At 36.0% G+C, this 22,557-nt stretch overlaps 1 protein-coding gene across 3 annotated transcripts in view; it reads right to left on the bottom strand.

Annotated features, from left to right (window-relative positions):
• Nucleotides 1-9,092: 9,092 nt before the first annotated feature.
• The window catches only part of LOC123823653 (zinc finger protein 420), a 32,305-nt gene continuing 18,840 nt past the window's right edge, over nt 9,093-22,557 (bottom strand). For all 3 annotated transcript variants that reach the window (XM_045846592.1, XM_045846593.1, XM_045846595.1), the window contains one exon: nt 9,093-12,232. In XM_045846592.1, coding sequence (XP_045702548.1) covers nt 10,317-12,232 — 1,916 coding nt within the window. In that variant the 3' untranslated portion in view covers nt 9,093-10,316. The remainder of the gene's footprint in view (nt 12,233-22,557) is intronic.

The raw sequence follows: 22,557 nt of genomic DNA, 5'->3' as shown, positions 1-22,557 counted from the left end.
GGGATGAGATGTTGCTGGAAACCCCTATCGAAATATTTGTAGATGTGAGCTAAATAAAATAATCACTGTATTTTAAGACAAGTTTGAGGTGACTGTTATGCATCAACAGAAACCGGGAAGATTGCCAAAATACCTAAGTGAAAAAGTAAGGAACATTTAAAAAACAGAATATACAGCTTACGTATGTTCTAAAAATGAAATGGAAAGACTATTTCCTAGATATGTATATGAATATACTTTCATAACACATATTGTTCCATATATATCCTTGAGAAAATTATGTAAATGGGTGATTTCTTGACAGATTTGTACTATAGTCTGAGAATTGCTTAGGGGACTTGAGAAACAGGTTGTTGCAAAGTTTCATTAGCAGTACATTTCCCTCAAAAACTCAACAAGCTTTCAAATTATTTGATACTGTTTACAGTTCTGAAGATCTCATATATAGTTTTAAGCCTGCTAATTCCTTTTGCTTACCTAGCACCTTTGTTCTTTCATTTTTCTGGCCCTTTACTGTTTCCAGGGAATCATATTGTTCATCCCTAAACCATTAAATATCTCATGGTATCTAGGGTGGTGGCAGAATAGAGGGGAAGCTACACTAAGTTCTTCCCAGGACCAAAATGGAATTACAACTACATTATAGAAAAATCATTCTGAATAACCAGCTGAAGACTAGCTGGATAGAAGCGTAAAAACCAAAGACAGACGCCACAACAAGACCAGTAGAAGTGCAGAGGTGTGAGAGGGCTGACTGGGCTCCCATGGGTGGCAGCTGAAGTTCCAGGGGCATATCTCAGCTGTGAGGAGTTCCCCCCTTAGCAGTAAGGGGTCTAAACCTCAAGCTGGGCACCCCAGCCTAGAGCACCAAACCAGGAAAGATGCTCAAATTACATCTAGCTATGAAGAACCACGGGGTTTCAGTCTGCCAGAGAGAGACAACTAGAGATGCAGCCACCTTCTTAAAAGGACCAATGAACAACATTCTGTTTGCAGCCACTTAACCTGGGCTCTGCTGGGTGGAGGGCAAAATGGACTAGATCTGTGTGAGGAGAATCTATGTGGGGTTGGTGACTGGGAAGAAAGCTGAAGGGTAAGCCAGCAGGATACCTATGTTCAGTCTTCCCCTCACACTGCAGAAAATATTTTTCTTGGGTAGAGCACTCCCCTCCATGTGGCATCAGCCTGGGGGCAAGCAATAGCCCCATCCACAGGAATCCCTCTTGCCACACCCTGTGGAGCTTAAGGCTTGTTGAAGAGCACTGCCAGAGGCAGTTTCAAGACTAAGCCTAACAGGCAGCCTGCAGTAGCAGGCAGATCTCTGGGTGCTTTGAGACTTTTCAAGACTGGTCCAGCCCCTAGGAACAGAATGGTAAAAGACAGCCTTGGTGTGTAGCTTGGTCCTTTCAGCACGCACCCAGGCTCAGCATAGGGAACCACAAGCTTTAAATCACTGATAGCTCCATACACATTGCCCAGGGCTAGTCACAGGTAGCATATAATATAATTCTGCACGAGTCTTTGCAGGTCTACCTAATACATAGAAACAAACACAAATAGGCATCCAAAATGGGGAGACAAACACACAAGTCCGAAATGAAGGAACAAGAACATTCTCCAGAAGAACAGCTAAATGAAATGGAGGCAAGCAAATTATCAAATATAGAGTTCAAAAGAAATTATTATAAGGATGCTCAACAGCATGAATAAAGACACAGAAACCATAAAAATAGACCCATCAAAAATGAAGCATGCAATAGTTAAAATAAATAATACACAGGAAGGAATAAACAGAAGGTTACATGAAACAATCAAATCAGCTATTTGGAAGACAAAGTAGAAAACATACAATCAGAGCAGCAAAAAGAAAAAAGAATTAAATGGAAAAAAAAAAGACAGGTCCAGGAAGCAAAACAAAATGGACCCAAAGAGGCCAACACCAAGACCCATCCAAATTAAAATGGAAAAGCCTAAAGACAAGGAGAGAATCTTAAAAGCACAAGAGAAAGTTAGCTACAAGGAAGCTCCCAGAAGACTGTCATCTGATATCTCAACAGAAACATTTCAGGCCATGAAAGACTGGCATGAAATAATCAAAATGATTAGAAGCAAGGACCTACAACCAAGATTACATTAACCAGCAAGGCTAACACTTAAAATTAAGAAAAAATAAAACCTTCTAAGACAAAAAGAAAAAAAGCTAGAGATTGTTACCACCAAACCAGTATTATAATAAATGTTAAAGAGAGGAGGGAGAGAAAGGGGGAAAAAAGAAGAAAGGAAGGAGGAGGAGGGAGAAGAAAAAGAAACAGGAACATGGTTAAAAAATAAAATGGAAATACACACATATCTATCAATAATCACTTTAAATATAAATAGCTTCAATGTTCCAATCAAAGGACAAAGGGTAGCTGAATGGATAAGAAAATAAGACCCACATACATGTATATGCTGTCTTCAAGACCCACCTCAGAACAAAAGATACACACAGACTAAAATGGATAGAAAAAGATATATCATTCAAATGGAGAGAAAAAAGTTGGGGTAGCACTCCTTATATCTGACAAAATAGACTTTGAAACTAAGGCTATAGTAAGAGACAAAGAAGAACACCACAAAATGATAAAGGGAACAACCAACAAGTGGTTATAAACTTAGTAAACAGCTAGGAAACCAACATAGGAGCACCTAAGTATGTGAAGTAAATCTTGATAAACATAAAGGGAGATATTGACAAACAGAGTCAGAGTAGGGGATTTTAACACCACTAACATCACTGATCTAGACAGAAAATCAATGAGGCTGTAATAGCTTTAAATGACACACTAGATCAAAGGGATTTAATTGATGTCTTCACAGCATTTCATCCCAAAGCACCAGATTATAAATTCTTTTCAAGTGTACATGGAACATTTTCTGGAATAGACCACATGATGGGACTCAAAACAAGTCTAAATAAATTTAAGAAAATTAAAATCATATCTAGTATCTTCTCTGATCATAATGCTATGAAACTAGAAATTCACAAAAAGAAAACTGAAAAACACACAAAGATATAGAAACTAAGTAATGTGTTACTAAAAAATGAATGGGTTAACAATGAGAGCAATAAATAAAAAGATACCTTGAAATAAGTGAAAATGAGAACAAAACCACCCAAAATCTATGGGACACAGAAAAAGCAGTCCTAAGAAATTCATAGCATTGCAGGTCCATCTCAAGAAACAAGAAGCTTAAATAAACAATGTAACTTTACACTTAAAGGAACTTGAAAAAAGAACAACAAAGCCCAAAGTGAGTAGATGAAAGAAAATAAGACAGATAAGAGCATAAATAAACAAGAGTCTAAAAAAGCAATACAAAAGATCAATGAATCCAAGAGTAGGTTCTATGAAAAGAAAACAAAATTGTGAAAGCTTTAACCAGACTCTGAGAGAGGAGAGAAGAGAAGCGAGGCAAAGAGGAGCACCCAAATAAATAAAATCCAAAATGAAAGAGAAGTAACAACTGACACCAAAGAATAGAAATAACTTCAAGAAAATATTGCAAACAACTATATGCCTATAAATAGGACAATCTGGGTAAAATGGACATATTCCTAGACACACACAATCTTCCAAAACTAAATCAAGAAGAATCAGAGAATCTAAATGGACAGATTACAACTACTGAAATTGAAAGAATATTTTTTTAAAACTCCCAAAAAACAAAATCTCTGGACTAGATGGCTTCACAAGTGAATTTTATCAAGCATTCTGAGTAGATCTAATATCTCTCCTCCTCAAACTATTCCAAAAAATTCAAGAGGGAAGACTTCCCAGCTCATTTTACAAGGCCAGCATTATCCTAATTCCAAATCAGATTAAAGACACTACAAATGAAGAAAAATATAGGCCAATATCCCTGATGAACATAGATGCCTAAATCCTTAACAAAATAATAGCAAACTGAACACAGCAATACACCAAAAGGACCATATACCATGATCAAGTCATATTTATTCCAGGGATGCAAGTTTGGTACAATATCTGCAAATCAATAAACCTGATATACCATAAAAACAAAATACATGATCATATGCATAGAAAAAATGCTCAGCAAAGTGGAAATGGAGGGAACATACCACAATGTAACAAAGGCCATATATGACAAACTCACAGCCAACATCATATTCAATGGACAAAAACTACAAGTGTTTCCCTTATGACTGGGAACAACAAAGTGATGTCTATTTTCAACACTTATTCGACATAGTACTGGAAATCCTAGCCACAGTAATCAAACAAGGAGAAATAAAAGATATCCAAGTCAGAAAGAAAGAAGTAAAACTCATTATTTGCAGGTGACATAATACTGTACAGAGAGAACTCTAAAGATTTCACACACACACACACACACACACACACACACACACACACACAAATAGAACAGATAAATGAATTCAGTAAAGTGGTAGGATATAAAATTCATATCTAGAAAACCAGTTGCATTTTTATATGCCAATGAGCTCTCAGAAAAGGAAATTAAGAGAACAATCTCATTTATAATTGCTTCAAAAATAAAATACCTAGGAATAAATTTAACCAAGAATGGAAAACACCTGAACTGAGAAAATGAAAAGACACTAGAAAATTCGAGAAGATACAAATAGTTGGAAGTATATACTGTGTTCATGGCTTGGAAGAATTAAGATAATGAAAATGTCCATACTACCCAAAGTGATCTACAGATTTAATGTAATTACTATCAAGATACCAATGGTGTATTTCACAGAACCAGAATATTACAAAATTTAGATGGCACCACAAAACATCCCAAATAGCAACAGCAATCTTGAGAATAAGAACAAAATTGGAGGAATCATGCTACCTTACATCAAACTGTCACACAAGTCCATAATAAACAAAACAGCAATGGTACTGGCATATAGATCAATAGAACAGAATAGAGACCCCAGAAGTAAACACACACCTTTACAGTCAACTAATATTTGACAAAGGAGGCCAAAACATACAATAGGATAAAGATAGTTTATTTAGTAAATAGTGTTGGGAAAACTGGACAGATACCCACGGGGGGGGGGGGGGGAGGAAGGTAGAAAGGGAAGGGAAGGGGGGAGGGGAAGCGAAGGGAAGGGAAGAAAAGGAAGGAAGGAAGGAAGGAAGGAAGGAAGGAAGGAAGGAAATGAAGAAAGAGGGAGGGAGGGAAAGAAGGAAGGAAGACAAAAGAAAAGAAAAGAAAAGAAAAAAGAAGAGAAGAGAAAAGAAAAGACAAGAAAAGACCACCTCACACAATACAAAAGAACTTGAATTTCAGGGGAAAAGGGGAAGGGTTTACAGGAACAAGTATAAAGGACACATGGACAAAAACTAGGGGGGATGGAAATGGGAGGGAGGTGGGGAGGGCTGGGAGGGTTGGCTGGAATGGGAGTAAAAGACAGAAAACTGTACTTGAACAACAAATTTAAAAATAAAGAAAAAACTCAAAATGGATTAAAGACTTGAATATTAAACTTGATAGCAAAAATGTCCTAGAAATAAAACAAAGGCAGTAAAATCTCAAATTCTTAGTAGCAACAATTTTTCTGATATATCTCCTCAGGCAAGGAAATAAAAAGAAAAAAAATAAATGAGACTAAAAAGTATGCACAGCAAAGTCAACTATCAACAAAATGAAAAAACAACCCACTGAATGGGAAAACATATTTGCTGATACATCTAGTAAGGGATTAATATCCAAAATGTATAAAGAGCTTTTAAAACTCAACACACACACACACACACACACACACACACACACACACACACACGTCCAACTTTAAAAAAAAATGGGCAAAGGACCTGGACACTCCTCCAAAGAGAACATACTGATGGTCAACAGACATATGAAAAGATGTCAACATCACTAATCATCAGAGAAATGCACATTAAACCCACAGTATCACCTCACACCTGTGAGAATGGCTATTATCAATAAATCAAGAAGCAAGCACTGGCAAGGATGTGGAGAAAGGGGACCCCTTCTGCACTGCTGGTGGGAATGCAGATCATTGCAGACATTGTGGAAAGCAGTAAGAGTTACCTCAAAATTAAAAACAGAACCTAGTGATTCTACTTCTGGGAATTTATCTGAAGAAACTCCAAACACTAATTTGAATGAATATATACTCACCTATGTTCACTGTAGCATTACTTACAACAGCCAGTGTCCACCAGTACATGAGCAAGTAAAAACAGCTATGGTACATTTAAACAATGGAATACTACTCTGCTATGAAAAAGAAGAAAATTTTATTCTGTGAAAGCATGGATGGTCCTGGAGAATATTCTGTTAAGTAAAATAAGCCAGTCAGTGATTTCCCTCACATGGAATTTAATGAACTGAACAAGCAAAATGGAGACAGACATAAAGTGGGCAATGACAGTTTTGGTAGGCTTGGGAGGTGGAGGGATCAAGTGGAAAAGAAAGAGAACTCATGGACAAAAATTGTGGTGACTGGGGGAAGGGGTGGTATGGAGGTAAAAGAGGGTATGAAGGGATAAATGGTAATGGAAAAAATACATTAAAAATAATAATTTTAAATAAATCAATAATTCATTTTAATGACTATTTCATATCTTTCATTTAAAACCCCAATCCTCTCAACCCCCATAAATTTCACATTTATAAATTCACCTGCATGAATATCTTTGCTTAATACTTCATGGAAGCACTGAAGGAATCCAAAGACCACTTTCCAAGATTTCTTCCACCTCATGTACCCATTTTTCAGCATCTGCACCATATTGTTATCCTATTATCAGAAATTACCTTTCCGTATCATCTAAAGCTAATACTTCACCTGTTAAGTCTTACCTGCATGAGGTCATTGCTCTAGTGATTCTTCCTTCTTGGCCTCAAATAATTTCCCCCTTCTACTGGATTATTCCCATCAGCATACAGAATCGCTATTCTCCAATCCTTATACCATACTCCTATTCCTATTACTCCAAATTATTAACATCTCTCTCCCTTTAGCAGCAAAATGCCTTTAAAAAGTTGTCTCTATACTCACAGCTACTAATTTTCATTCTCTTATCTGGCTTTTACTCCAAAACAAAGAAAAATGTCCATGCTTTTCTTAAGGTCAACAATAGCCTCCGTATTGCTAAATCCAATAGCCATTTCAAAAGCCTATTAGAGAATCTGCAAATGGTATGTGATGCCATTGATCATCCTTCTTTTGCCTCACCTTCATTTGGCTTCTGTGATACTATCCTGTTGGGTTTTCTTCCATTTCACTAATTCTCCATATCATCCTTGAACTCTTAAGGGGGGTGGGGTCAGTCCTTTCTCTCTCTACATTCAGGTCCTTAATGATCATATTCTGCCTCATGATTTTAAATAAGTATAGGTAATAACTACCAAATTAACAACCTCTACAATAAATAGTACAGTGGAACCTTGGTTCTGAAATTTAATTTATTTCAGAATACAGTTTGAGATGCAATTTTTAAAAAAACAGATTCATTTTCCCACAGGTATCAGCATGAAAGGGTTGTTGGGTCAAGAACCAAAGTTGTATTCAACAGCTGACATTTCTTCCCACAAACAACTTGGCTGAAAACCGAACTGTTCAAGATGAGAGTCATTCAAGAACCAAGGTTTGACTGTACAAGCTAGATCATCCCAGTGCTTACTCAATATTGTGATTTTGTGTCTAAAAGACACATCAAACCCAGCCATGTTCAGAATTGAATTTCCAATCTTCCCTACACACCTGGTGGAACTGCAGCTTTCCCCATCTCAGTTGATGAGAGCATCTTTCCAGTTACTTGATACCAAAACTTTTGGGTCAAACTCACTCTGGGCATTTTTTTCACACCTGACATCTACCCCCTACACAAATATGGCTTCCTCCATCATAGCTACCATGTATCTGTAGACTCCAACCACTTCTCACCATTGTTACCACTCTGGTCTGAGCCACTACCATCATTTATCTGAATTAATGCCATAGCCTCCTGCTCACCACCACTTAAGTTTTGTGTGTTTTTAAACACCACAGAAACATATCAGATCATGTCCTCTACTTAACACTCTCCAGGAGCTGCACATTTACTTCAGTGAAATACAAAATGCTTACAGTAACTTACAGGATGTGGCTGGTCATTACCTCTCTGACCTCCTTTATCAATCACCCACTAGCACAAACGTTTACAAGTAAGCTTCACTGCTGTTGCCCAAATACACTACCATCGTCTCATTATGGGGCCTCTTCTCTGCCTGGAATGCTCTTCCCTTAAATAACCACTGATTTATTCCTTCACCCCTTCAAATCTTGACTCAGATCTTTCCTTCTCCATGGTTTACCCTGATTATTCTATTTCATATAGCAACCTAAAATGTCATATCCCCCTCAACTTCTTTTGAATTTTCCCCCCATAACAAGTTCTAACATACTCTACAATGTAGTATTCTATCACCTCCTGCTAAATTGCTCATTGATATATCCCAAACACCTTACACAGTGCCTGAAATATAGCAAACATAATAATAAGAGAGTAGTTTTGGGGGAAGCAATTTATTTTTGCTGCTAATAAACTCACTGCCTTTGCAAGGATGGGCAATGGTCTCATTTCCTGTTTAGGCTGCCACTTTAAATCATTGTTAAGTGGCCTCAGTTAAAGAAAATCAGTTTGGGTTTTGAATCCAACAAGGATCAAGGTTCTGAAATTTACCATCAACCTGGATTGAGCACCTGCATCTCTTAACAAAACAATATTGTTTTAAATGTTAGCAGTCCTTGTAGTTAACCCTAATTTGAGTTTTTCACAAAACATTACCAAATAAAACAAGCAGCATTCTGAATCACTCCCATCATTTCTTCTAATGTAACAGTCTTGATTGGCACAAGATATGCCTTGTGAGAGAGAGTAGGAGTCTGACCAAATGTCTGTGTATAAAAACAATCTTCAGTTTTCTAGTCTGAGATACATGGATTCTTTCTCCATAGCCCAAAGGCAATGCCACATTTGAGATTTCTTTGCCCACAGCACTCCACACTGAGATACAAAATTTTATAGCCTTAATAAGAAAATGACAACTGCATCAACAAATAAATTTATTTTCATTTTTATATAAAGAAATACAGGAAGCAAGAAGACCAGAGTTGTTATGGCTGTTCCATTAAATTGGCAGAGGTGTATATTTGTTCTGTGCGTCTGCTCCACCATCCTTAATACCATTCTCAAAATTCCCATAAAACTGCCAGAGCTGCAGATTAAATGTCCACATTGTAAACAAAAAGATAAAAATGAAGTAGAGAGGAAAAAAAAGATTTCCTAAATGTCATACTCATACAAATACCACTTCCACTTTGTTGATCTGCAAGGGAATCTGACACAGGTTTTCAACCAAGAATTCTGTTAGTAAAGAAGGAAAATGGACATCAGACAGAAAAACAGCAGTCTCTGACCCAGACTCATTTCTTCATTGCAAAATAGTCTGTAACGTCAGCTTTTATTTTTAGTTTAATCAAAAGCTGTAAACCTAAATTTAAAAAAAGTTCCAAGTAGAAAGATTTATTTTGGCTATCCATTTTTTTTTCATTTCTAAATAATATTCTTAAATTGTGGTCAGAAACAGTAGAAATTATGAGTTTTGGGACTTTGTTACAATTAACACCTCTTCAACTATCCACTGGTTGAATTTACAATGCTTTTTTGTATAGCATGAATTTCCTTTTATAGTATATTGGATGAAATCTGAATGAAAGCTTTCTCATGTTTATTATACCATACAGTGCTCCCACTCAAATAATTGAGGTTAAGTGTTAAATGAAAGATTTCTCAATATTCACTATACTTATAAATCTCCTCTCATGCAAATTATCTAACACTATAATGACAGCTAATATTTGTGATATGATATGTTTAAGGCACTGTTCTAAAAGCTTTATATGTAATAACTCACACAATACTTTCAAGAATCTGATAAGGAAGGTATATTTTCTTACAAATGATTAAACGAAAATGGAGGTTAATCATCAATGTCACAAAGGAAGGCAACTGATAGTCAAGACGTGCTATGGCTAAAGTCCTTCCTATATTTACTATACTAACAAATTACTGTCTATTAAAATTTGTTAATGTTTAATTGGTTTTCAGTAATCATAGATTTTTCTATATGGATTACATTATCTTTCCCTACATAAATTCAGTGATGCTGAGCTTTATGAAGCAAGTCCCCCATATTCAAATTTTAAGAATTCTTTGATGATAATGGATTAATGACCACAGAAGTCTGCCTGTATAAATCACAAAGATTCAAAAAATTCATATATAAACTTGTGAACCATGAGTAAAGTCTATCCCACTTTCCTTATATTTAAAAGATTTCTCATTGATATGAATTCTCTGATGTTGAGTTAGTTGTGAGCCACGAGTAAAGGCCTTTCCACATTCCTTACACTGATATGGTTTCTCACCAGTGTGAATTCTCTGATGTCGAGAAAGGTGTGAGCTCTGAGTGAAGGCTTTTCTACATTCTTTGCATTCATAGGGCTTCTCACCAGTATGAATTCTTTGATGTAGAGTGAGTTGAGAACCATGACTAAAAGCCTTCCCACATTCCTTGCATTCATAAGGTTTTTCTCCAGTGTGAATTCGCTGGTGTTGCGTAAGCTGTGAACCACGGATAAAGGCCTTCCCACATTCCTTACACTGATAAGGTTTCTCACCTGTATGAATTCTCTGATGCTGTATAAGCAGTAAGCCACGAGCAAAGGCCTTCCCACATTCATTGCATACATAGGGTTTCTCACCAGTATGAAGTCTTTGATGTTGAGAAAGATGTGAACTCTGAGTAAAGGCCATTCTACACTCTTTACATTCATAAGGTTTCTCACCAGTGTGAATTCTGTGATGTTGAGTAAGCTGTGAGCCACGAATAAAGGATTTTCCACATTCCTTACATTCATAGGGTTTCTCACCAGTGTGAATTCTCTCATGTTGAGTAAGTTCTGAGCCACGACTAAAGGTCTTTCCACATTCTTTACATTCATAGGGTTTCTCACCAGTATGAATCCTCTGATGCCGGGTAAGGAGTGAGCCTCTGTTGAAAGCTTTTCCACATTCCTTACATTGATAGGGTTTTTCACCAGTATGAATTCTCTGATGTTGTGTAAGTTGTGAACCATGACTAAAGGTCTTTCCACATTCCTTACATTCATAGGGCTTCTCATTGGTATGAATTCTCTGATGTTGAGTAAGCTGTGAACCACGGATAAAGGCTTTCCCACACTGTTCACATTTGTAGGGTTTTTCACCAGTATGAATCCTCTGATGTTGCATAAGTAATGAGCCACGAATAAAGGCCTTCCCACATTCTTTACATTCATATGGCTTTTCCCCATTATGAATTTTCTGATGTTGAGAAAGCTGTGAGCCACAAATAAAAGCTTTCCCACATTCCTTACATTGATAGGGTTTTTCACCAGTATGAATTCTCTTATGCAGAATAAGCTGTGAAAGCTGAGTAAAGACCTTACTACATTCTTTACATTCATAGAGTTTTTCGCCAGTATGAAGTCTCTGGTGCAGAGTAAGTTGTGAGTTCTGAGTAAAGGCCTTCCCACATTCTTTACATTCATAAGGTTTTTCACCAGTATGGACTTTTTGATGTCGGGTTAGTTGTGAACTACGAATAAAGGCTTTCCCACATTGTTCACACTTATACGGTTTTTCACCAGTATGAATTCTATAATGTAAAATAAGTTGTGAACTCTGAGTAAACGCTTTCCCACATTCCTTGCATGCATAGGGTTTCTCGCCAGTATGAAGTCTCTGATGAAGACTGAGCTGTGAATCACGACTAAAGGCTTTCCCACACTGCTTACATTCATAGGGTTTTTCACCTGTATGAGTACTCTGATGTTGAGTTAAGTGGGAAGCTCGTCTAAAGGCCTTCCCACATTCCTTACATTTATAGGGTTTCTCAAAATGACATGTGGGATATTGAGATAAGTAAGTATGCTGATTGAAAATGGACATTTTTTCATATAAGATCATTACTTGACTGAAATATTCCTTTTGATTTTCCAATGTGCCTCTGACTTTCAAATAATCTCTAGAACTGGACTCCTTAAGATCATAGTTTTCAAGCCTGTTACTCATTTCCCATTGGGATAATTCTGTTTCATAAGTGTCCTTTCTTGGAGGTAAGTATTTATTTGCACACCTTGAAGGCAAATCTGAAAGATAAAAAACAATAAAAAATGTTAGTTGTCATTTCAGAAGTAGAACTTCAATAGTAAAAAGGACTACATAGGAAAAAATGCATATAGGGAAATTATACCCATGAAAAATATATGGACTACATTATGTTTATAAAAAGTTGTTTACTATGACCTATAGTAATACCTAGTTACTTTTCACATCACAGTCTGCAACATTTATAGTTGCATAAAGCAATACCTATATGCTTTCTATTCTAGTTTTCTCTCTCACACACATAAACATGCATAATCAAAGTTCACTAATTTCGTGTTGCAGTAATATGTTGCTACCTAGAATTTGAAAAAAATATCAGCTAAGAATGACCTCATATATTAACATGTAAAAAAAGGTACATAGGAGATGAGAGAATAATGAAAAATCTGAGAAGATAAGGGGAGAGATTAAGCAATTTTTTTTAAGTCAGTGAATCTCAAACTTTGGTGGGAATCAAACTCACCTGGGAAGTCTGTTAAAATTAAAGATACCCAGATAACACACCAGACTAACTGGATCTGAATCTAGTGAATCAGAAAAAGATTGTGAAAACCTTTAGTTTTAATACATTCCACCAACTGATTCTCATTCAGATTCAGATTGTGATTTGCTATCTCTGACTGGAACTTTTAAATGACTTTCAAATTAAATTTAGAATAAAATCCAAATGGTTTTCATGACTTTGACAAAGCCCTTCAAAGCCCTTCATAGTCTGGTCCCTACTTATGTATCTGATTTCCCCATGAATCTTTTCTGCTTTGCTATTTTCCAAACATACTCGATTTCTTTTAGCTCCAAAAAAGTCATACATCCAATCTGAACTTAAGACTAGTTAGAGCTGGTTCCACATCTTTGAACTGCTCTATATTAGATACTCTATACAGTTCTTCTCATCCTTTAGGTTTTAATTTAAATATAAGTTCCTGAATTTTAAACACCCATTTCTGGTAACAGAAGGCTAAGTACTTTAGACTAACCTTCCAGATGAGAGTAATTACACAAATTGGACAAAATATAAAAGGTACCTGACTGAAAGCATTAAAAAGTTAATATTGAAATAAAGAATTAATGGGCTAAAAGTTGAAAAATATGAAAACTCATATGAAAAACCCTAAACATTTGGTGGTTACTTGTCCCCTGAAGGAAGTCTTACAATCTGGAAAAGGCAACTGAGAAGTGAATAAACTAGGCAGTGTTTTAGACCATTTATTTTATAGAGCTTGGGCAACAATAACTGTAGCATGGGGCCCAACATTAATTCTCCGTACATTGGGATAGGAACTCTCAGGCCTACCATGAAAAACAAGGGAGAAACAGTAGACGACTCTGGACAGAGTCTGTATGTAGATAAATCATATTTGAATGATTTCAAACCCAGAAATTTGGATTAAAATAATTAAAAATTGCTTGCCATAAGCAAACCTAAATCTTCATTGAAGATGAATGAAATCATCCAAGTCTTCTAAATAATTTTGTAATTTTTATTTCTAATGTAGAGCACTCAACAAATAACTATGTGAAGATACAAAAATAATTGAAAAACAAGAGAAAACAGATAAAAGAAACAGCCCTATAAGGAATGAAGTCATGTACCTACCACCACAGTAATGATACCCAACAGTCTATTACTCCTACATACTCTTGTGTTGTCCTTCTATAGTAAACCTTTCCTCACCCTCATGGTAAATTAATTAGAAACTGTTCATCTGTGGTTTCCTCAATACCTCCTAACAAAGGGAAATAAAAGTACATCCATAGTAAATCTAAAGTGGAAATGAAAAAAAAAAAAAGAGTATAAATACCTCACCAATTGCTTTCCCTCTTGCATAATGCTTCTTAGATACTAGCCTTGGTTATCTTCTTTAGTTCTCCCTATTCTTTTCAACCAGAATAGCAAGTTGCTTTCATTGATCATTACTTCTCAGTCTCTTTTGTTTCTTTACACCCTGTCTCATATCTTCTCCTATTTACTTTCTTATCCAAAGCCAATTTATTTGTTCATCCAAGAAGAATATCTTTGTAATTTCTGAGGCATTGATACAGGTCAAAGACATATAAGAAAAAGCTTCTGTAATCGTATATAATGTTTGGGATGAAGGAGAAAAGGAAAAAAGCAATTATTGACCATAATGGAAGGAGTCTGGAGTAATAAAGTTCAAGAAATTCTATGTTAAAAAATATGTTGGGCCCTGGCTGGCATAGCTCAGTGGACTGAGTGCGGGCTGGGAACCAAAGTGTCCCAGGTTTGATTCCCAGCCAGGTTACATGCCTGGGTTGCAGGCCATAACCCCCAGCAACTGCACATTGATGTTTCTCTCTCTCTCTCTCTCTCCCTCCCTTCCCTCTCTAAAAATAAATAAATAAAATCTTAAAAAAAAAAAAAGATGTTGGATGGAAATATAAAAAAAAAGAACAAAAAAGTCTCATACACTGCTAATGGGAATGAAAAACTGCACCCATGATGAAAAACAGTTTGGTAGGTTGTCTTTTTTAATAAAGTTAACCACACACTTCACATACAATCTAGCAGTCATAATCAGAGGTATTTATACTCGTGTCCAAAGATCTATACAACAAAGATTACAGCAGCTTTATTCATAATTGCCCAGAAGTAAAAACCCAGATGTTACTCAAAAGGCGAATGAATCAATAAACTTTGATATTTCCATACAATGGAACATTATTCAGCAATAAACAGAAACAAACTAATGATTCATGCAACAATATGGATAATCTTAAACATATTTTATTAAGTGAAAAATACCAGACCCCAAGAATATATATTTTGATTCCACTTACATGACATTCTGGAAAAGACAAAACAATAGGGATAGGAAATATGTCAATTTTCCACAGGCTGGTGAGGGGGAGGAGTTGACAACAAGAGGACAGCATGAAGGAATTTGAGAGTGTAATGGAACTGTTGTATATTATGACTGTAACAGTGGATACACTTTATATGTAGATAGTACATCAGATTTCCAGAAGAACACCAATCTATTGAATAAAACATGACAACATTCTAAAATATGTAAAATTTAAAAGAAAGTAAAGAAGATTCACAATGAAACAAGAATCAAAAACTAAAATAGTAAACATGCTTTAAAACAATAAAATGGCAAAAAATACACACATATCAACAAACTAATCTAAATCTAAAAAACAAACTAAGCAAACAAGAAGAACACAGACAGAATCATGGATACAAAGGGCATTTTGATGGTTGCCAGGTGGGAGGGAGGTGTGGAGAAATCGGTGAAGAGGTGAGGGGATTAAGAAGTACAAATAAGTAGTCACAGAATAACCATGAGGACATAAAGTACAGTATATGAAATGGGGTAGCCAAAGAACTTATACACATGACCAATGGACATGAACAATGGTGGGGGGACTGCCTGAGGGAGTAGGGGGTGCAGGATAAAGGAGGAAAAAATCAGGACAATTGTGGTAACATAATCAATAAAATATAATTAAAAAAAAAATAAAACCAGCATAACCTCAGGACATTTACAGTCTTCAATTGCTTATCTTAAATGATCTAAAAAAGTGAAATAAGCCAGTCAGAGAAAGGCAATACAGTATGATTTCACTTATATGTGAAATCTGATGAACAAACTGAACTAACAAGCAAAACAGAGAGAGACTCATAGATATAGAAAGCAGGATGAGAGCTATTGGGACAAGGGAGGTTAGGGGGTGGAGAGATTGAGCAAGAAGGAAAAAAAGACTCATGGGCATGTACAACAGTGTGGTGATTTCAGGGGGCTGGGGGGATAAGGGGGTTAAATGGTAATGGGAAAAGTACAATAATTTTTTTAAAAATCCAAGAGACAAGTCTTTGGACCAACAATAGGTCAGGGATTAAGAAAAAAACTTCACAAAATTGGGCCTATAGTTTACATGAATGAAAAAAAAACCCTCTAGTCTCAAAGATAAATGACAAGAGAAATCTTAGTTTTGGCCATTTAAAAAAAATTGACTTTTACTCTCAGCAGAGAAGCCATTGGAGGGTTATAAAAAGCAGCATTAAAAGATTTGATTTTTGTTTAAAAATGAATCATTTGGATTTTCATTAAAATTAAAAGATAACAGATAATGGGAAAGTACAAAAGCTGGGTAGATAGAAGTTAGGAGGCTACAGAAATAATCCATATGGCTCAGACAAGATGATTATGGAGAAAGAGGTGGAGAAAGTGAGATGTGAGATATCATTGGATTGAACATGTAATATGACAAAGAGAAGTCAAGGAAATCAAGTGTTCTACCTGAACACCTAGAGCAATGAATGTGCTGCTTACAGAGAAGCAAATTTGGGAGAAAGTATCAAGAATTTGTTTTGAATTATTTGATATAAAAAAGATGTTGAGTAGACAAGTATATGTTCAAATATGGAGTTCTGAAAAGATATTAGGATTAAATATGTAAATTTAGGAGTCAGCAACATATAGGTGACATTTAAAGCTAAGGGATTTGATGAGGTTGAGGGAGTCTTTGGATACAAATAAGAAAAGAAGAGAAGGAAAGAAAAGGTTGCTTTACATTTACTTTTCAAAACTTAAAAAGTGTTATTTGGTTACTCCCCTTAAATTTACAAATCAGACAACTATAGCTTAACAAAGGATCCCCTGCTCAACAAACCCCCACACCTGAAAGATCCATATATCAGAATCTCTGAAGGCACATTGGAATGATGAGAGAGTGTGGAATGAGAGGGAGGACAAGACAATCGTGGCAGAGCCACTGCAGACAGTGCAGACATCTCCAAAAACACAGTGGGGTCAGTGGCCATTATTAAAAAGGAAGTAGTGCTGTGAGCTCACAAAACCAGTTCTCTACTGTTCACCACATTCCTCCACATAATGGTGTCCTGTAACTGAGGCAAGCCTGTAAAAGAGGGGACTCCCACCAAACTGGTGGTTACATGACATTTTCCTTAACCAAAGCAATGTCACTCCACCATAATCCCAGAGGTGCAAAAAGTGCAGGTGATAGTAAGCAAAAGCTGTGCTATAGCACCTTCTATTGGAAAACAAGAGAAAGTACCCTACCTATCAACCTGCTAAAATGTACAGAGTAAAACAATATTTAAACTACCTCAGATGTGCAGACACATACACAATCCACTAAGTACCATGAAAAACCAAAGTAACCTGGGAGCATCAAAAACAAAATAAAAAGTCTTTAGTAAATCAAACTCAGTCATGGAAGAATGTGATTTAAATGACAGATAACTCAAGATGGCAGCTATGAAGAAACTCAGTGAGACACAAGAAAACTCAGAAAAGCTGTTCAATGAGCTCAGGAATACAATTAATAAACAAAAAGAGTACTTTACCAAAGATACTGAAACTATAAAAAAACAAATTCCGGAGCTAAATAAATCAATAAATGAGATGAGGAATACATTAGAGAGCATTAGAAATAGCGAAAACAAGAAGTGAGAATTAGCAAGCTCAAAGATGGAAACCTAGAAATGACCAAGGAAGAAGAGAGATAAAGAGTTTAAAAAATTTTTAAAAACTCTATGATGACTATCTGATTGCATTAAAAGAACAATATAAGAATAATGGGTAGAAGAACAAAAGAGAGGGAGAAAGGAACAGAGAGCCTACTCCAAAAAACAATATTGATGGAAATTCCCAAGCCTATGGAAAGTACTGGACTTTAAAATAAGGGAAGCTAACAGATCACCTAATTATATCAACACAAAAGGTCCTCCTCCAAGACACATATTATTCAAATAGTCAGAAATTAATGACAAAGTATTCTCAAAGTAGCCAGGGGAAGAAAGACTGTAACTTACCAAGGAAAGTCCACTAGAGAGAGTATCATCAGATTTTCTATTTCTAACATTGCAAGTCAAGAGAGAATGAAAAGGAATATTCAAAATATTGCAAAAAGGAAACCATCAGGCAAAGATAATATATCCAGCAAAGTCATCCTTTACATATGAAGGAAATACAAAAGATTTTCCAGACAAGCAAAAGCTGAGAGAATTTATCACCACAAGACCTGAATTACAAGAGAGCTCTTCTACCAAAACCAAAAATAAAGTCAGAAGTGATAGATAAGTTACAACAAACACCACTGAAATACAAAGGACCACACAAGAATACTAAGAAAGGCTATACACCACCAAATTCCACAACCTCGAATAAGTGACAAATTCTTAGAAATATACAACCTCCTGAGACTGAATCATGAAGAATGTGAAAGCCTAACTAGATCAACCACTAGCAAGGAAACTGAAACAGTAATCAAAAACCTCCCTCTAAACCAAAAGCCCAGAACCATATGGCTTTACTGGTGAATCTTATCAAACTCAAAGAACATTTAATAATCCTTCCTAATATCTTCCAAAAAACTGAAGAGGGAAAACTTCCTAATGCATTTTACAAGGCCAACATTACCCATTACCCTGATACTAAAACCAGACAACAACCATACACACAAAAATAAACTGCATGCCAATATCACTGATGAACATAAATGCAAAGATCTTAAACAAATGGAAAAGAACAATACATTAAAAGGATCATATATCACATTCAGGAGGAGGTCATTCCAGGATGCACAGGCAGTTTGTTCACCATCCTGAAATCAATCAATGTGATACACTGCATTAAGAAAATAAAAGATGAAAATGATATCATCATATCAATAGAGGAAGAAAAATCATTTGGCCCTGACCTGAGTGGTTCAGTGCTTTGGGTGTTGTCCCACAAAGCCATTTCTATTCCTGGTCAAGGCACATGCCTCAGTTGTGGGCCAGGTCCCCTGCTGGGTTTTGCAAGAGGCAACTGATCAATGTTTCTCTGACACAACAATGTTTTTCTCCCTCTCCTTCTCCCTCCCTTCCTTTCTCTTTAAAAATAAATAAAATCTTAAAAACAGAAAAAGAATTTGACAAGATATTACATACATTTATGATTTAAACTCTCAATAAAATGAATATAGAAGTTATTGTAACATTACAAAGGTCATTTATGATAAACCCTCTCAGCTAACATACTCAATGGTAAAAACTAAAAGCATTTCCTCTAAGATCACAAACAAGACAAGGATGCCCACTCTCACCAGTGTTATTCAGCAGAGAAATGGGAGGCATATCCAGAGCAACCGGGCAAAAGAAAACAATAAAAGGTATCCAAATTGGGAAAAAAAAAAACATAAAACTGTCACTATCTGCAGACAATATGATTCTATGTATAGACAACACTAAAGTCCCCACCAAAAAACTTAGAAACAATAAGCAAACACAGCAAGAGTTTCAAATTACAAAATCAATGTACAGAATCTCTTCTTTTCCTATATACTAAGAATACAATACCAGAAAAAGAAATAAAGAAAACAGTCCCATTTAAAATTGCAACAAAAAGAATACATCAGAAAAAATGTTAATGAAGGACCAGTACACTCAAAACTACAAGATATTGATGAAAGAAACTTAAAACACACACACAAATGGAAAGATATTCTGTGTTCATGGACTGTAACACTGTTAAAATGGCATTATTACCTAAAGCAATATACAGATTTAATGCAATCCCAATGGCATTTTTCACAGAAACAGAACAAAATATCCTCAAATTTATATGGAACCACAAAAGATCCAGATTAGCCAAAGCAATCCTGAGATAAAAAACAAAGCTGGAGGTATCACACTCACTGATTTCAAACTATACTGCAAAGCTATAGTATCAAAACACTATAATATTGGCTGAAAAATAGACTACGGACCAATGGAATAAAAATGAGAGCCAACCACCCCACATGTAAATAGGCAAATAAATGCTGAACAAGGAGCCAGAGATGTACAACAGAAAAAAATTCTCTTCAGTAAATGGTGCTGACAACATACAAGACGTGGTGGGAAGAGTGACCCTCAGTTAACCAGCTGGAGGGAAGGACCCATCAAAGAAAGACCCAATGACAATCAAACCCAATTATATCCAGAGAACCAACATAAATGACAACCCAAGAGTAGCAAGATCGGGAGATTAAGGAGACTGCACCACTGAGTCTAACAGGTCTCCTACCATGGAAGTTAACACCACAAATACAGGGAGTCAGCAGATGAATTTAAGAAGCAGAAGCTAACGAGAAGAATCTCACAAACAATGCAAAGACAAAGAAACAAACCCCAAACGAAATGAAAGGAGGAAGCCTCACAAAGAATGCTAAATGAAATAGAAGCAAGGCTATCAGACATTGACTTCAAAGCAATGGTTGTAAGAAAGATCAATGAGATCACAGAGAAATACCAAAAACTACAGGGAAACTATGATGAACTCACATCAAACTCTATCAACATGAAAAAGGAAATAGAAACTATCAACAAGAGCCAACAGGAAAAAAATAATATAATTTCTGAATTGAAGAACATAGTAGAAGGAATCAAAAGCAGTACAGAAGAAGCACAGCTCTAGGACAAGGTAGAAAAAAACACCCAGAAAAAGAGCAAGAAAAGGAAAAAGGACTCACAAAGAATGAAGAGGTATTAAGGGAACTGAGTGACAACATGAAATGTAATAATATCCATATAATAGGGATACCAAAAGGAGAAGAAGAGCAAGGGATAGAAAACCTGTTTAAAAAAGTAATGATGGAAAAGTTCCCTAATTTGGTGAGAGAAAAAGTCACATAAATCCAGGAAGCTCAGAGGGTCCCAATCAAGAGGAACCCAAAGAGGCCCACTCAAGACACATCATAATTAATATGGCAAAATTCCAAGACAAAGAGAGAATCTTAAAGGCAGCAAGGGAGAAACAGGAAGTAACATACAAGGCAGTCCCAATAAGACTACCAGCTGACTTCTCAATAGAAGCACTGCAAGTCAGAAGGAAATGGCAAGAAATATTCTAAGTAATGAAAACCAAAGGCCTGCAACTGAGACTATTCTGTCCAGCAAGGTGCTCAGTTAAAATGGAAGGCCAAATAAGGAGTTTCCCAGACAAAAGAAGCCTCAAAGAATACACCTCCACCAAAGCAGCACTGCAAGAGAAGTTAAAGGGTGTACTTTGAGAACAAGAAGAAAGATTGAGAGAGAGAAGAGGAACACAGGTACGAAGGAAGTAAAATGGCAACGAATAAGTACCTATCAATAATAACCTTAAATGTAAATGAATTACTGGTAAATGCTTCAATCAAAAGATATAGAATAGCTGAATAGATGAGAAAACATGACCCACGCATATGCTTCCTACAACAGACCCACCTCAGAACAAAAGACCTACACAGGCTGAAAGCGAAGGGCTAGAAACAAATATTCCAAGCAAATGAACAGGAAAAGAAAGCCAGGGTAGCAATACTCATACCAGACAAAAGAGACTTCAAAACAAGGGCCATAAAAAGAGACCCAGAAGGCCACTTCATAATACTTAAGGGAAGACTCCATCAAGAAGACATAAACATTGTAAATATATACACCCAACATAGCAGCACCCAAATATATAAAGAAAATGTTAGAGGATGGCAAAAAAGATATTGACAACAACACAATTATAGTAGGGGATTTTAACACCCCACTGTCAAAAATGGATAGATCTTCCAAACAAAATATCAACAAAGATATTGTGGCATTGAACAATATCCTAGATCAAACTGACTAAACTGATCTATATAGAACCTTTCATCCCAAAGAAGCAATACACATTCTTTTCAAATGCACATAGAACATTTTCTTTTTTAAAATTATTTTACTACTGTTCAATTACAGTTGTCTGCATTTTCCTCCCACCAATACACCATACCACACCACAGCCAAACCCACCTCCCTCCCTTGTTTCCACTCACCCCTTGGTTTTGTCCATGTGTCCTTTATAGTAGTTCAACAGGAACATTTTAAAAGATAGACCACATGATAGGACACAAAACAAGCCTCAACAAAATCAAGAAAATTGAAATCATAACAAACACTTTCTCTGACCACAAGGGACTAAAGCTAGAAACCAACTTCAAGGAAAAAATTCAAAAACATCAAACTCATGGAGATTGAATAGTATGCTATTAAACAATGAATGGGTTAATAATGAGATCAAGGAAGAAATAAAAACATTTCTGGAAACTAATGAAAATGAATTCACAACAATCTAAACCTTATGGGACACAGCGGAGGCAGTCCTGAGAGGGAAGTTCATAGAGATACAGGCCTACCTAAAAAAGAAACATTTCAAATAAACAACCTCACCCTACGCCTATAAGAACTAGAGAAAAAACAACAAAGACAGCCCAGAGCAAGTAGAAGGAAGGAAATAACCAAGATCAAAGTAGAATTAAACAACATAGAGACTAAAAGCACAATTCT

This window comes from Phyllostomus hastatus, unplaced genomic scaffold (assembly GCF_019186645.2).
Source record: "Phyllostomus hastatus isolate PE091 unplaced genomic scaffold, TTU_PhHast_1.1 phas_contig_5, whole genome shotgun sequence".
Classification (NCBI taxonomy): domain Eukaryota; kingdom Metazoa; phylum Chordata; class Mammalia; order Chiroptera; family Phyllostomidae; genus Phyllostomus; species Phyllostomus hastatus.
Note: the sequence above shows the minus strand (reverse complement) of the source record. Positions and strands in the feature narration are given on the sequence as shown.